Source organism: Somniosus microcephalus, chromosome 11 (assembly GCF_052327205.1).
Source record: "Somniosus microcephalus isolate GS21.2 chromosome 11, FLI_Smic_1.0, whole genome shotgun sequence".
NCBI lineage: Eukaryota > Metazoa > Chordata > Chondrichthyes > Squaliformes > Somniosidae > Somniosus > Somniosus microcephalus.
In genome coordinates this window covers 157010296-157026024 of record NC_140997.1, presented here as the reverse complement: position 1 = coordinate 157026024, position 15729 = coordinate 157010296, and the positions used below count along the sequence as shown (strand labels likewise).

General features: G+C 45.6%; 1 protein-coding gene across 2 annotated transcripts in view; it reads left to right on the top strand.

The window, feature by feature from the left end:
• LOC147110955 (metabotropic glutamate receptor 7-like) overlaps positions 1-15729 on the top strand; it is a 1230052-nt gene that overhangs the window by 558581 nt on the left and 655742 nt on the right. For both annotated transcript variants that reach the window (XM_086001375.1, XM_086001374.1), the window contains exon 3: positions 8476-8611. In XM_086001375.1, coding sequence (XP_085857501.1) covers positions 8476-8611 — 136 coding nt within the window. The remainder of the gene's footprint in view (positions 1-8475; positions 8612-15729) is intronic.

Here is a 15729-nt window from a genome sequence, read left to right as displayed (position 1 = left end):
GCCCCACACACACACACGCCCATATACACACACCCATGCACACACATGCTCAAACACACACACGCCCAAACACGCGCACGCCCAAACACGCGCACATACTCACACACACGCCCAAACACAGACCCATGCCCAAATACACACACACACATGCCCAAACACACACAAGTCCACACACACACACACACCCACACATACATGCACACGCCCAAGCACACACACACGCCCACACATAAACGCACACACCCATACACACACACGCCCCACACACACACGCCCCACACACACACGCCCCACACACACACGCCCCACACACACACGCCCCACACACACACGCCCCACACACACATGCCCAAACACACACACGCCCACACATACACGCACACACAGATGCCCGCACGCGCACACACCCTAACACACACACCCCACACACACACACACCCATACACTCACACGCCACACTCACACACACACCCATACACTCACACGCCACACACACACACCCATACATACACACATGCCCATACACACGCCCACACATACACACGCCCACACACACACATGCCCATACACACACACACACACACACACACACACACACGCCCATACACACACACACACACCCATATACACAATTGTCAGACCCTAGATAGACAAAGACTAATTTGCTGGGATTTTCTTAATAAGCCAATTTAAAAAGGACTGGATAGATGTCTCAAGACCAATACACTTCCTCATTCATTAGAGATACATGAGACGGCCTGATTAGAAATATCAACCAATATGATGAAAAACCACCCTTCAACACCCCCCCTCTGTACACAGCATCAAGAGGCTTTAATGACCAAAAGATAGAGGGTTCCTGGATGTCTGTTGATGTATTAAGTCAATAATACAACCGGTAGTGTTGTCAACCATGAAAGCAAAGCCGCTTGGGACTGGATTACTGTCTGTAAATCAATGACAGTCATCGGTAATATTTAGTGATGGGTAACTTTGTGTTGATAGTAGTGGAATTGTATGATGTTGCTTTGATGGTAGTCAGTTTGGTATTCTGGGTGAATGTTCACCTCTAACGTAGGGCCTCACAGAATATGAAACTTAGAACATTAAACCTCAGAAGATATGACTTCTATGATGATAATGGCAACTTACATAAACAATGACTAATAACTTCAATAAAGCTGACACAGCCCCAAGAAAGCTTAGAGCTCAAAAACAATTAATTACACCAAAAGTGCAGTGAGACACGGGCTTGTAATTTAATATGCTGGCTTACCCAAAATTCCTTTACAGTCAAACAATATTAAGGACATGAAAGCCTGTAGAGGACACAAGTATTAAAGGTACAAGATACCTTTATCAGTGCATTTTCCAGTATTTTGGAATGTATGTTGAACATGGGTATTGCGTTTTTAGATTTTATTTGAAAAGGAACGGAAATTTGTTCAGTTTTATTATAAACTCTTTATTTGCCATTTGGAAATGGATTATTTCTGTTCCGATTTTAAAATTTCTTTCCCCCAGTAGCAGCGGCAAATCTGTGACTGGGAGAAAAACAGTTTATTTTGTTAAATTGCCTAATGGCTAATAGGGGATTCGAGCCCATTATTAACCAGTCTAGTCAGGCAGTAGACAGCAAATTTCGAATTGTGCTCACTTATTCCCAACTGTTGCTGCCTTTCTGGGAATACACTTCCCCAGGCAATTTTGAGCACCTACATTTAAAATGGTGCATTCTAGTTAATTGTAAACACTTTTCGTATTTCACAAATGATAGATTTTAACCTAACAAAAATTCGAAAAATAAGTGACTTTGGATGTTCAAATGACCAACCAGATCATCACTTCCCCAAAAGCAATCTCAACTGTCAGTCTCTTCCTCCAACTGCCCTTAACCAGGTCACAGTTAGTCTACCCCCTTTCGACCCAGTTTGTAGAGACATTTCCCTTTTTCCAACCCTCTACTCAGTTTACAGAGACAATCTCTGCCCTTCTAGTCCACCTTGGTGCAATCCTGCCCCCCCTCCAACCTCAGTTCAACCTAGTTCTCTTTTCCCAATCCCATCCCCAGGTCCTTTCTCCCTTCTTCAACTCCAAACCTCCCAGTTCAAGTTGACCTTTTCCTCTCCTCCCACAATTCATACGGGCAATCTCCTGCCCCAGCCCACCCCCACCCTGTCACCACAGTCCACGCTGACAATTTCCTTTCTCCTCTTGCACCTGATTTCATGTCGACACTCTCCTCCCATTCTCCCAGTTCATGATCACACTGTCCTCTCCTCATCGAGCTCATGGTGGTACTAACTCCCCTAGGTTATTGCTGGTAATCTCTTCTCTCCCTCCCTGTCCATGCTGGTTTTCTCCTTTCCCTCTTCCTTTAGTTCATGCTGCATTCTCTTTTAGTTATTTCTTCTCCCCCACCCCCTGCCAAAGTTTATGCTGATCAAGACTGCCCCCACCTTCAAAACGCTGACGCTGCAGTTCAAACGCAGATGCTTGGCATGGATGTGCAACACGGGAGTTCACACATGTATTTTGTGCCACACATTACTTAGCAATACCGTTGCAGTGGTGGTGAATTTCTAAGTCATTAATACTTGCCTTTAATAGCCGAGACATAGAATATAAGAGCAGGGACGTTATGCTTGAACTGTATAAAACACTAGTTAGGCCTCAGCTAGAGCACTGCGTGTAGTTCTGGTCACCACATTACAGGAAAGACGCAATTGCACTAGAGAGGGTACAGAGGAGATTTACGAGGATGTTGTAAGACATGCGGAATTGCCCCTCGCCCCATCCAACAGGTTATAGAGTTCGGACTCGAGACTTATGAGAAATTACACCAGACACACGGGTTCTGTCTTTAATCTTTTATTGTTCCTAAGACAGATTCAAAACCCCAGCCACTATTCGAGCAGTCCACCAATAATATTACAGGAAATCATACATACAACCACCCGCCGATGATCCGTCCAGCGTTAATTGTAGGTCCTTGTAGGCGAAAAGACTGGCCAGGCCCCTCCTTCCTCTGACTGCAGCCTGATCCTCCTAGGCGAGATGACTGGCCAAGCCACCTTCTTCTGACTGCAGTGCCGATATTCTTTAGCCACTGTGCTTTATACAGCTTTCCTTGCGTTTTGCATTAAATCAATCATTCAGAGACAGTGAAACGTTCCTTTAATGTTGGTCTGAGCTGATTGAGCTGTCAAACGTTTACATTAACTCATCCTGTGAGGCTTATCCTTATCACAGCCCAAAATTGTTTATTCACTCCTAAAGTTTACAAAAGTGGCAGAAAGCCACTTGGTCAGGTTCATGAGTTACGTCGTATTCTGCATTTCAAAACCTCAGAGCTTTGACCTCTCCCATTTAACCTCCGAAAAGTCACCATGTCTACAATCTAAGAGGGTTTGTTTCTCTCTGTTGACTATCACTACCCCCTGCAGTCACAACCATGTTTCCCGCCTTATCAGTGAAAGACTGCTTGTTACATTCACCAACTTTATTTCACTTTGTAAAACCTTTTTGCCTGGCAAAGCATTTCAAGAAATATTAAAAATTAAGGGTCTGTATATACTTTCTACAATGTTGCCTGGGCTGGGGAATTTTAGCTATGTGGAAAGATTGGATCGGCTGGGTTTGTTTTCTTTGGAACAGAGGGGGCTGAGGGGAGACCTAATTGAGGTGTATAAAATTATGAGGGGCCTAGATAGAGTGGAGAGGAAGGACCGATTTCCCTTAGCAGAAGGGTCAATAACCAGGGGGTGTAGATTTAAAGTAATTGGTCGTAAGTTTAGAGGGGATTTGAGGAGAAATGTGTTCACCCAGAGGGTGGTGGAGGTCTGGAACTCTGCCTGAAAGGGTGGTAGAGGCAGAAACTCTCATCGCATTTAAAAATACTTGGATATGCACTTGAAGTGCCGTAACCTACAAGGCTATGGACCAAGTGCTGGAAAGTGGTACAGTATTAGGGTGGATAGTTCTTTGTCGGCTGGCACGGACAAGATGGGCCGAATGGCCTCCTTCTGTGCTGTAAATTTCTGTGATTCTATTCTATGATAGCACTTCAATGGATAGCACACACCACGCGGCGGATATTCTCTCACCCTACCCCCATCTCCAAAGTGACAAGATATCAAGGCAGATTGTGTATTCCAAACGGACTTTTAAATCTCTTGCTCTTTAAAATATTTTGACAGTATTTATCAATGTTTTTAAGCTGTAGTGCACTATATATTTCATTACATGGTGCTGCACATACATGCAATGAAAATCTTAAGTGTATATTTGTTAGTGCTACGTATTGAGGGTTGACAGGCGAGCGTTCTCCTTTGGCAGAGGCAGAGCTTCAGTCAGGTGAGAAACATAGATCAGAGGGCTCACTGAATGCACCTATCCTGAAACCACTTCCAGTGCATATCCGCTCTAAACGTTTTAGCTCCAACTCCATTAAAACCTTCCCATCATTTAAGAGCCTTCTACTTGGTGTTTAAACATCAGCAGAAGGGATCCTGTTTGGGCAAAGTAACTTCCGTGCACCTGGCTCCTGTTCTGTGTAGTCTTGCTGGGTTCACTGTATAATACAGAGACCCAAAGAGCAAATACATGGTACCTGCCCCTTGCATTTACAGAAACAGCTGGTCATAACCCAATGAGACAAAAGCAAAATACTGCAGATGCTGGAAATCTGGAATAAAAACAGAAAATGCTGGAATCACTCAGCAGGCCAGGCAGCATCTGTAGAGAGAAAATCAGAGTCCACGTTTCAGGTCGATGACCTTTCCTCAGAACCTTTGGGCCGATTGTGCCTTACCCCAATGGTAGGTTGAGCAATTGACTTTCTGTGATCTGTAGCTCCTTGAATATTGGGCTGTTTACAAGAGGGAGAGGACACCACATATGCCCTCAGTCAAGTATAATCTTCTAGTGTGAAAATGCTTGTAAACTACAATTGCTCCTTGGATCTGGGCACATGCCCAGATTAGAAAACATAAGAATTATTTCACCATACGGCTTGATGATGACCTGAAAGCAATCTGTTTCCACGGCAACAACGGCATCAGTAGAACCGGTGCGGATGTCCAATTGGCAGCAATGTGTTGAAGCCTGTAAGTGTTGGTGCTGATGTTGCTTTGGCCTTAGTCAGGGCTATTTATCATCCAAATCTTTCTGTTAGTCCTTCAAATCTCAGTCTGGATCAGATGAAACTCTGCCAGCTGTAGTCAAACAGTGAATCCACAGTAATGACTTTATTTAAAAAAAAAGACTTTTTTGAGTTTCAGTTTAATTGTACTGCATATGCCTAAGTAGCTACAAACAGAGTGTTCATAAAGTGCACAGGGGCCATTAGTGGAGGCAGATGGGACAGAAGGGGATTTTGTACAATACTATGACATTGCAGTGGTGATGAGTCTCAATGAACACTCAATGATGTGTGAAGAAAGTGATCAGACACACCAGTGGTTCCGGGGTTTGCAGTGACTGATGAGACCAAATTGGTAACTACAACCACATTTTAAACAGACTTGTCCCAGACAAAAGGACAGTGGATTAATGAGAAAGCCTTGGATTTAAAAAAAAGTTAAGATGAATGATCATTCTAGGTTTGACACCCTTTAGAATGGAGCATATCCATCCGTCCTTGTGCAATTGCTCTCATGTTTGTTACTCCGTGGCCAGAGCTCTCCATTCCTCTGACTTTGGGCTTTTACGTATCCACCCCTCCCTCAGCCACACCACTGATGGCCGTGCCTTCATTCACTCAGGCACCATGCTCTGGAATTCCTTCCCTAAACCCCTCAGTCTCCCCTCAATTAAGACCCTCCTTAAAACTCACATCGGTAGTGTTATAAACCATGAAAGCAGCGCCAATTCAGACTGGATTACCCTCTGTAAATCAGTGGCGGTATCAGTAATATTTATTGAAGAGTAGTGTGGGAATGGGGTGTGGGGGGAGGGGGGGGAAGAAGATTGCTAGTTTGAACTGAGAGAGGAGGCGAATGTCAGTTTAAACTGGGAAAGTTGGAGCTGGAGATCGGAGAAAGGAGAGTACCAGCTTGGACCTGGGGGATGAGGGAGGGAAAAGAGTGCAAGGTTGAACCAAATTAGAGGGAAAGTGCACCAGGAAGGGCTAGAAGGGCAGAGATTGCTTCTTTGATTAAGATTTTGGTCACCTCCTCTTACATAGGATTACATTACATAGGATATACGGCACAACCAATCCATGTTGGCATTTATGCTCCACTCGAGCCTCCTCCCGTCTTTCCTCATCTAAATCTATCAGCATAACCCTCTGTTCCTTTTTCCTTCATATGCTTGTCCAGCCTCCCCTTAAATGCATCTATACTGTTCGCTTCAACCACTCCCTGTGGTAGCGAGTTCCACATTCTCACCATTCTTTGGGTAAAGAAGTTTCTTCTGAATTCCCTATTGGATTTCTTGGTGACTACCTTATATTGATGGCCTCTAGTTATGCTCTTCCCCACAAGTGGAAACATTCTCTCTCTGTCCACTCTATCAAAACGTTTCATAATTTTAAAGACCTCTATTAGGTCACCTCTAAGCCTTTTTTCAAGAGAAAATAGACCCAGCCTATTCATCCTTTCCTGATATGTATACCCTCGCATTTCTGGTATCATCCTTGAAAATCTTCTCTGCCCCCTCTCCAGTGCCTCCTATACCCTTTTTATAATATGGCGACCAGAACTGTACGCAGTACTCCCAAGTGTGGTCTAACCAAGGTTCGATACAGGTTTAGCATAACTTCCCTACTTTTCAATTCTATCCCTCTAGAACTAAACCCTAGTGCTTGGTTTGCTTTTTTTATGGTCTTACTAACCTGTGTTGCAACTTTTAGTGATTTGTGTATTTGTACTCCGAGATCCTACTCTTAACATCTCCTCCTTTGGACGGTGTCCATTAAGTTTTAATCATGCTACTGTGACGCTGTTTTAATATTTTAAAGGCACTATATAAATGCAAGTTCTTGTTATTTAATTCTCTGACAGGAGTATTTGCTTCACCACTGAATTTTGTCAGTACTGCCGAGTGTCAATGAAACATGCACTGGAGACAGCTAACCTCTCTCTTGTTGCACGGGCTAGAGAATAAGGAAGTAAGTGGTGGCAAGTCATAGCTGGCAAGAATGATCTGCCAGGATCATAGCACATTGTACTTGGGACATTCATGTGAACCTCAGAACTAAAGTGATAGTTACTTGATTAGAAAATGAGTAATTTGAGTGTGTGGCTGTACTTCACTGATTGTAAAGCGTGTTGGAATATCCTGAGGTCATGAAAGACGCTATATAAGTGGAAGTTTTATCTTTTTTTAGTGTCCTAAATTGTGATCTGAAGGCTATGTACTGTTTTAGTATTGTAAAGAAAAAGTTGTAGTAACATTGTGCCATTTTGTTGATTAGAGCTGAAAATTTGTAAAAGTTTAGCAAGGAAGCTATGCTGGGCCTTTGTGGATCACTGGTTGGGCCTCAGCTTGAGTACCGTGTCCAATTCTGGATACTACACTTTAGGAAGGGTGTCAAGGCCTTGGTTAGGGTGCAGAGGAGATTCACCAGAATGATACCAGGGATGAAAGGTTGGTGGAAGCAGATTCCATAGTAACTTTCAAAAGGGAATTGGATATATCTTTGAAAAGGAGAAACTTTCAAGACTATGGGGATTGAGCGGCGGTGGGGGACTAATCGGATAGCTCTTTCAAAGAGCCGCACAGGCGTGTTGGGCTGAATGGCCTCCTCCTGTGCTCTATGATTCTAGAACTGCCTCAAACCTAGTTCTGTGGCACAGTACAGTTCACGAGTGGCATCAAACAGGAGTATACTTTCATTCATAGTACCGGAGAGTGTTTGTTTCAATGTTACATATCCTGCTCTTGTTAACTTGCAGTGCTGCAGTGTGAAGGGAATATTAAGAAGAGAGTGGAGCCGATTTTAAGTAGAGGTGCACAGTAGCGCCATGGGATCTTTGGTGTCTGCCAGAACAGACACATGCCTCATCCAAAGTAGCTGTATGCTGGTTTTTATTGCAGCTAAAATTACTAAATGTTTTATCCAAATTCATCCCTCAGGATACTATGAGAAATTTTCTTGACAAGGGCTCTTGATTGTGAGATACTCTTTTAAAAGGGGGCAATTTTGCCGTTGTCTACCTTTTAAAGGGGTCCTGATGCAGCGACAAACTCCTTTAAAAGGTGTCTTGATACTGTTCAAGGTGCCTGTATATGAGGAGGCCTGGCCATTGAACCAGTAGCAAAATGGAGCCCTGCATTTTCCTTTTAACCTCTTAATCAAAAACAAACCATGGGAACACAAGGAGTTCAACTGACAGAACAAAAAAAAATCTGCTGATGATGTGCAATGCAATAATAAAAAAACTGAATGTCTGATAAAGAATTAATGAAGAGACTTTTTTTGGGTTCTGTAATTTTATTCATTTTGATTTTTTTTTTCACATCTCGTAGGTGGGATTTGCATAGCTCAGTCTTTGAAAATCCCAGTGGAGCCCAAAAAAGGAAACTATGATAAAATCATCAAGGATCTTTTGGACACACCCGATGTTCGCGGCATAATCATTTTTGCCAATGAAGACGACATCAGGTAAGCGAGTCAAGTCAAAAGGGCTTTCTTTGCTCTGGATGTTGGCTCCTCCACTTGTTTCCAGCAGGGCAACTGACGATATATAAATAACGAAAGCTGTATTACGCCAGATGTTACTGACAGATGATCATTTTAAAAGGAAGCTCAATCGCTATTTGTTTGTAAAAGGGAAATTAGAGTTCTAGAGATTTTCTGGCGAGTTAGCAGAACAAGCTTAATGTTACTTAAAGTAGGGGTTTGAAGATTGGCATGGAGTTGGGGGGGGGGGGGGGTGGGTGCAAAAGTCTGTTTTAGAATAGTGATACATGGGCTTTGGATGATGCTAACTTAATGGCCTGAACTCACCCCAGTGAAGCTTAGAGATGGGAATGTGAGACTTTTGTCTGGATGAGGATGTGGGGTGCAACATTTTGAGTGAGTTGAAGTCTGTAGAGCTGAGACTGGGAAGGAAGGAGAAAATTAGAGAAGTCGATCATCAAGATGAGGGCTGGCATGGATTAGGAGGTTTTATACAAAGCTACGATAAATGGCGGACAAGAAAAGACCTGCTGGTTCAGTTCATTCAGCCTGTCCTAGATAATTGTGATGTCTTCTCCATTTCAGCAGGGTGAGGGTGGGGAAGCAGAAACGGGCAATGTTGTGGAGGTGGAAGGGGTATGGAACGGTGGCATAGTGGTCGTGTTACTGGACTAGTAATCCAGAAGCCTGGACTAATAATCCAGAAATGTGAGTTCAAATCCCACCATGGCTGCACAGAGGTGGCGGCACGGTGGTATATAGTCGGGAGGGTGTGGGCCTGGGATTCTTCAACATAGACCCTAATAGTTTGTTTATGGGATGTGTGTATCACTGGCAAGGTCAGCATTTATTGCCCATCCCTAATTGCACTTGCGAAGGTGGTGGTGAGCCGCCTTCTTGAACCGCTGCAGTCCATGTGGTGAAGGTACTTCCACAGTGCTGTTAGGGAGGGAGTTCCAGGAGTTTGACCCAGTGACGATGAAGGATCGGTGATATACTTCTAAGTCAGGATGGTGTGTGACTTGGAGGGGAACTTGGAGGTGGTAGTGTTCCCATGCGCCTGCTGCCCTTGTCCTTCTAGCTAGAAGAGGTTGTGGGTTTGGAAGGTGCTGCCGAAGAAGCCTTGGCGATTTGCTGCAGTGCATCGTGTAGATGATACACGCTTCAGCCATGGTACACCAGTGGTGGAGGGAGTGAATGTTTAAGGTGGTGGATGGGATGCCAATCAAGCAGGCTGCTTTGTCCTGGATGGTGTTGAGCTTCTTGAGTGTTGTTGGAGCTGCACTCATCCAGGCAAGTGGAGAGTATTCCACCACACTCCTTACTTGTACCTTGTAGATGGTGGAAAGGCTTTAGGGAGTCAGGAGGTGAGACACTCGCCGCAGAATACCTAGCTTCTGACCTCTTGTTTCCACAGTATTTAGGTGGCTGGTCCAGTTAAGTTTCTGGTCAATGGTGATCCCCAGGATGTTGATGGTGGGGGATATGGTGATGGTAATGTCGTTGAATGTCAAGGGGCGGTGGTTAGACTCTCGCTTGTTGGAGATGGTCATTGCCTGGCACTTCTGTGGCACGAATTTTACCTGCCACTTATCAGCCCAAGCCTGAATGTCGTCCAGGTCTTGTTGCATGCGGGCATGGACTGTTTCATTATCTGAGGAGTTGTGAATGGCACTGAACACTGTGCAGTCATCAGCGAACATCCCCATTTCTGATCTTATGTTGGAAGGAATGTCATTGATGAAGCAGCTGAAGATGGTTGGGCCTAGGACACTGCCCTGAGGAACTCCTGCAGCGATGTCCTGGGGTCTTCAACCACGACAACCATCTTCCTTTGTGCTAGGTATGACTCCAGCCAGTGGAGAGGTTTCCCCCCGATTCTCACTGCCTTCAGTTTTATTCGGGCTCCTTGATGCCACACTCGGTCAAATGTTGCCTTGATGTCAAGGGCTGTCACTCTTACCTCACCTCTGGAATTCAGCTCCTTTGTTCATGTTTGGACCAAGGCTGTAATGAAGTCGGGCACTGAGTGGCCTTGCAGGAACCCAAACTGGGCATCAGTGAGCAGGTTATTTGTGAGTAAGTGTCGCTTGATAGCACTGTCGATGACACCTTCCATCACTTTGCTGATGATTGAGAGTAGACTGATGGGGCAGCAATTGGCCGGATTGGATTTGTCCTGCTTTTTGTGGACTGGACATACCTGGACAGTTTTCCACATTGTCGGATAGATGCCAGTGTTGTAGCTGTATGGGAATAGCTTGGCTAGAGACGTGGCTAGTTCTGGAGCACAAGTCTTCAGCATGATAGCTGGGATGTTGTTGGGGCCCATAGCCTTTGCTGTATCCAGTGCAGTCAGCCATTTCTTGATATCACTTGGAGTGAATTGAATTGGCTGAAGACTGGCTTCTGTGATAGTGGGGACCTCAGGAGTAGGCCGATAGGGATGATCCACTTGGCACTTCTGGCTGAAGAGGTTACAAACGCTTTAGCCTTGTCTTTTGCACTTGCGTGTTGGGCTCCACCATCTTTGAGAATGGGGATATTTATGGAGCCTCCTCCTTCCGTTAGTTGTTTAATGGTCCACCACCATTCACGATTGGATGTGGCAGGGCTGGCATCAGGTCAAGCATGGACCAGGAAACCACCTGCTGATTACCACCGACCGTCCTTCCTCAGCTAATGAATCAGTACTCCTCCATATTGAACACCACTTGGAAGAAGTACTGAGAGTGGGGGACTTCAATGTCCATCACAAAGAGTGGCTTGGTAGCACCATTACTGACCGAGCTGGATGAGTCCTGAAGGACATAACTGCCAGACTGGGTTTGTGGCAGGTGGTGAGAGAACCAACGCGAGGGAAAAACCTACTTGACTTCGTCCTCACCAATCTACCCATCGCAGAAACATCTGTTCATGACAGTATTGGTAGGAGTGACTGCCACACAGTCCTTGTGGAGACGAAGTCCCATCTTTACACTGAGGACACCCTCCATCGTGTTGTGTGGCACTACCACCATGCTAAATGGGATAGATTCAGAACAGATCTTGCAGCTCAAAACTGGGCACCTATGAGGCGCTGTGGGCCATCAGCAGCAGCAAAACTGCATTCCACCACAATCTGTAACCTCATGGCCCGGCATATCCTTCACTCTACCATTACCATCAAGCCAGGGGACCAACCCTGGTTCAATGAGGCATGTAGAGAAGCATGTCAGGAGCAGCACCAGGCTGAAAATGAGTTGCCAACTTGGTGAAGCTACAATACAGGATTAAATGCATGATAAACACCGGAAGCAGCATGCTATAGGCAGAGCAAAGCAATCCCACAACCAACGAATCAGACCAAAGCTCTGCAGTCCTGCCACATCCAGTTGTGAATGGTGGTGGACGATTAAACAACTAACGGGAGGAGGAGGCTCCATGAACATCCCCATCCTCAATGATGGCGGAGCCCAGCATCTGAGTGCAAAAGACAAGGCTGAAGCGCTTGCAACCATCTTCAGCCAGAAGTGCCGAGAGGGTGATCCATCTTGGCGTGCTCCTGAAGTCCCCACCAAGCCAATTTTCAGCCAATTTGATTCACTCCACGTGATAGCAAGAAACGGCTGACTGCACTAGATACAGCAAAGGCAATGGGCCCCGACAACATCTCGGCTATCGCGCTGAAGACTTGTGCTCCAGAACTAGCTGCGCCTCTAGCCAAGCTGTTCCAGTACAGCTACAACACTGGCATCTACCTGACAAAGTGGAAAATTGCCCAGGTATGTCCTGTTCACAAAAAGCAGGACAAATCCAATCCGGCCAATTGCCGCCCCATCAGCTGACTCTAAATTATTAGCAAAGCGATGGAAGCGGCACATACTCACCAATAACCTGCTCACCGATGCTCAGTTTGGGCTCTGTTAGGACGACCTGGCTCTAGATCTCGTTATAGCCTTGGTCCAAACATGGACAAAAAAGCTGAATTCCAGAGGTGAGGTGAGAGTGACTCCCCCTTAACATCAAGGCAGAATTTGACCGAGTGTGACATCAAGGAGCCCTAGTAAAATTAAAGTCAATGGGAATCAAGGGAAAACTCTCCACTGGCTGGAGTCATACCTAGCACAAAGGAAGATGGTTGTGATTGTTGGAAGCCAATCATCTCAGCCTCAGGACATCGCTGCAGGAGATCTTAAGGGCAGTATCTTATGCCCAACCATCTTCATCTGCTTCATCAATGACCTTCCCTCCATCTTAAGGTCCAAAGTAGGGATGTTCACTGATGACTGTACACTGTTCAGTTCCATTTGCAATTCCTCAGATAATGAAACAATCTGTGCCCGCATGCAGCAAGACCTGGACAACATTCCGGTTTGGGCTGATAAGTGGAAGGTAACATTCGTGCCACCCAATGCCAGGCAATGACCATCTCCAACAAGAGAGAGTCTAACCACCTCCCCATGACATTCAGCGGCATTACCATTGTTGAATCCTTCACCATCAACATCCTGGGGGTCACCATTGACCAGAAACTTAACTGGACCAGTCACCTAAATACTGTGACTGCAAGAGCAGGTCAAAGGCTGGGTATTCTGCTGCGAGTGTTTCACCTCCTGACTCCCCAAAGCCTTTCCACAACATATGTGGCACAAGTGAGGAGTGTAATGGAATACTCTCCACGTGCCTAAATGAGTGCAGCTCTAATTGTTCCTTTCATCGTCATGAGTCAAAATCCTGGAACCCTTACCTAACAGCACTATGGGATTACCTTCATCACACGGATTGCAGTGGTTCAAGAAGGTGGCTCACCATCACCTTCTCAAGGGTAATTAAGGATGGGCAATAAATGCTAGCCTTGCCAGCGACGCCCACATCCCGTGAATGAATAAATTAGAAAAAAAGGAAATGGTCTTTGTAATGGAGTGAGTGCGTGGGCAACTGCTGAGCTCAAGGTTGAGCAGTTTGCCAAGTTAGGCACCATATATTCAACCTGCTTAAGCTAATAAATTTCTCCCATATGGTTAGTCCTTAAAATATTCTGTCACATCCGAACATTTTTATACATATGTGAGTGGGCTGTATCTGGCACCTTTCTGTAGTATCATTCTGGTTCATTTCAATGTCTTTATACTGGGTAAGTAGAGGTGGCTTGGTGTGAATATGTGAACCATAGATCTGGATTTACTTGTGAGACACTCTAGTACTAATTCTATATCATGTAAATGGGCAGAGCTATATTGCTGGACATGGTGTATTCAGGGTAGAAGATATTCATCTAAAGGCTTAAAGGGTTCTTTTAGTACATTGAGTAATTAGTTTATACAGGGTAACATAATGGGTGGGGATTATGGTTTGGAAAGGGTTAATTCTATAAAATCATGATGGCCAATTTTATGAATGTCTGGTACTAGTGAAGAGCTTCAGCTGCTGGCAATGCATGTTGGGACATTATAGGTCCGTTGTCCATGATTTTACTGTCTACTATCCATAGTAGACAGCCGTGTGTCAGCTGTGGCTCAGTGGGTAGCACACTCTAGGTGGGAGGGGCTAGGAGTGAACCAGGTGTTACTGGTTGCCTGATTGCAGCAGGGAGTTGGAGTGAGTTTGTAAAAAGTTGGTGGTGGGCTTTGGGGTTTTTGTTTTCAGGTTTTAGGACCTTTTTGGCCCACAAAAACAGCCAGATGGCTGCTGAGGGGTTCGGAGTGCCGGGCCCCTCAGAGGACAGTGTTCCCAAGAGGAATTTAATTAGGGAAGAAACTGTGGTTGGAAGGGAAAGAAAAAGGCCCAAAGATTTGGGCCGGGACCCCAGGAGATTTGGAAAAGAAAACACGGTGGTTGTTCAGTGCGAGGATAAGGAGATATGAGGTGGGGTATTATCCAAGCGGTACATGAGGACTGTGGCGAGGGAAGCTGCTTTGCCTACCGACCAAAGCCAAATGTTGGGTTCGAGGTGACGGTCAGTGGCCGAGAGGAGGTGGAAAGACTTTTACTCAGTCTGAAAGTTGGCGATAAGTTCTTGGAGGTATCTCTGCTATATTTGGAAGAGGTGGTGGTCTCATTCTTAAACTTGCCAGTTTATATTGAGGACGAAGTGCTAATCCAAAAAGTTGGAGTCGTGGGACATTAAAATTTGCTCAGCAATAAAGAGTAGGTACTATCCAGGAACACGGGTAGCAGATGGAACCCGTTACGTAAAGGTACGGTTCCCAGAGGGAGTGAGGTCATTACCGTACAGCATGAAATTTGATACACTGGAAGGAGTGCAATACTTTCGAGTGCGGCATGATAACCAAGTGAAGGTTTGCTATTATTGTCTTGGACACGACCATCTTGTAAGAAACTGTCCAGACTTGTACTGTTATAATTGTGGCAAGTCTGGACACATCGCTCGGAGCTGCAAGGCGGTGAGCTGTGGGGTGTGTCACAAAGGCCCCACCCACTGTGAGTGTGAGGCAGAAGGAAGCTCTATGAGTGATGAGGGGATGGGAGAAGGAGCAGGAGATGTGAGTGGAACGGCCGGAGGAGCGGAGCAGTTGGAGGACACAGCTGGTAAATTGAAGGAGAAAAGAGCACAGGAAGAGGCAGAAAATTGCGGAGCAGAGAACAGGATGGAGATGGTGGAAAACACACCAAGTACAGTGGAAAAGAACAAAGACAGCAGCGGGCAGCAAGAGTCAAGTGCAGACTCGAGCCTTAATATGGTTCAGCTCTCCCTAAAGAATCTGGTGTCCGCGGGGGGAGAGGAGGCGGGAGCGGGGTGCATGGTAAATGTAAGTACTCCAAAGAAAGACGGGGAGTCGGACATCTCAGTGAGCAGGAGGGGGGCAAGACAAGGAGAGGGTGCAAGAGGCAGGAACATTAAAGGGGCAGCAGGACGGGATCGGCGAGACAAAGACGCCAAAAGGGAACAAAATAGGTGCGCCATTGTCCCATAGAGACAAGGATCAGGGAGCAAGGGTCAGAGGTGGAGATGAGGTCGAAGGGAGCGGCACTGTTGGAGAAACCGCGATAGCAGGAAGACTCTCTATGGGAGATGATGTATCTGACGGGGAGCAGGATTATGTATCTGACTGAGAGCAGGCACAGAGGCTTGCAGAAGAGCTTGAGAGTGAGGAATT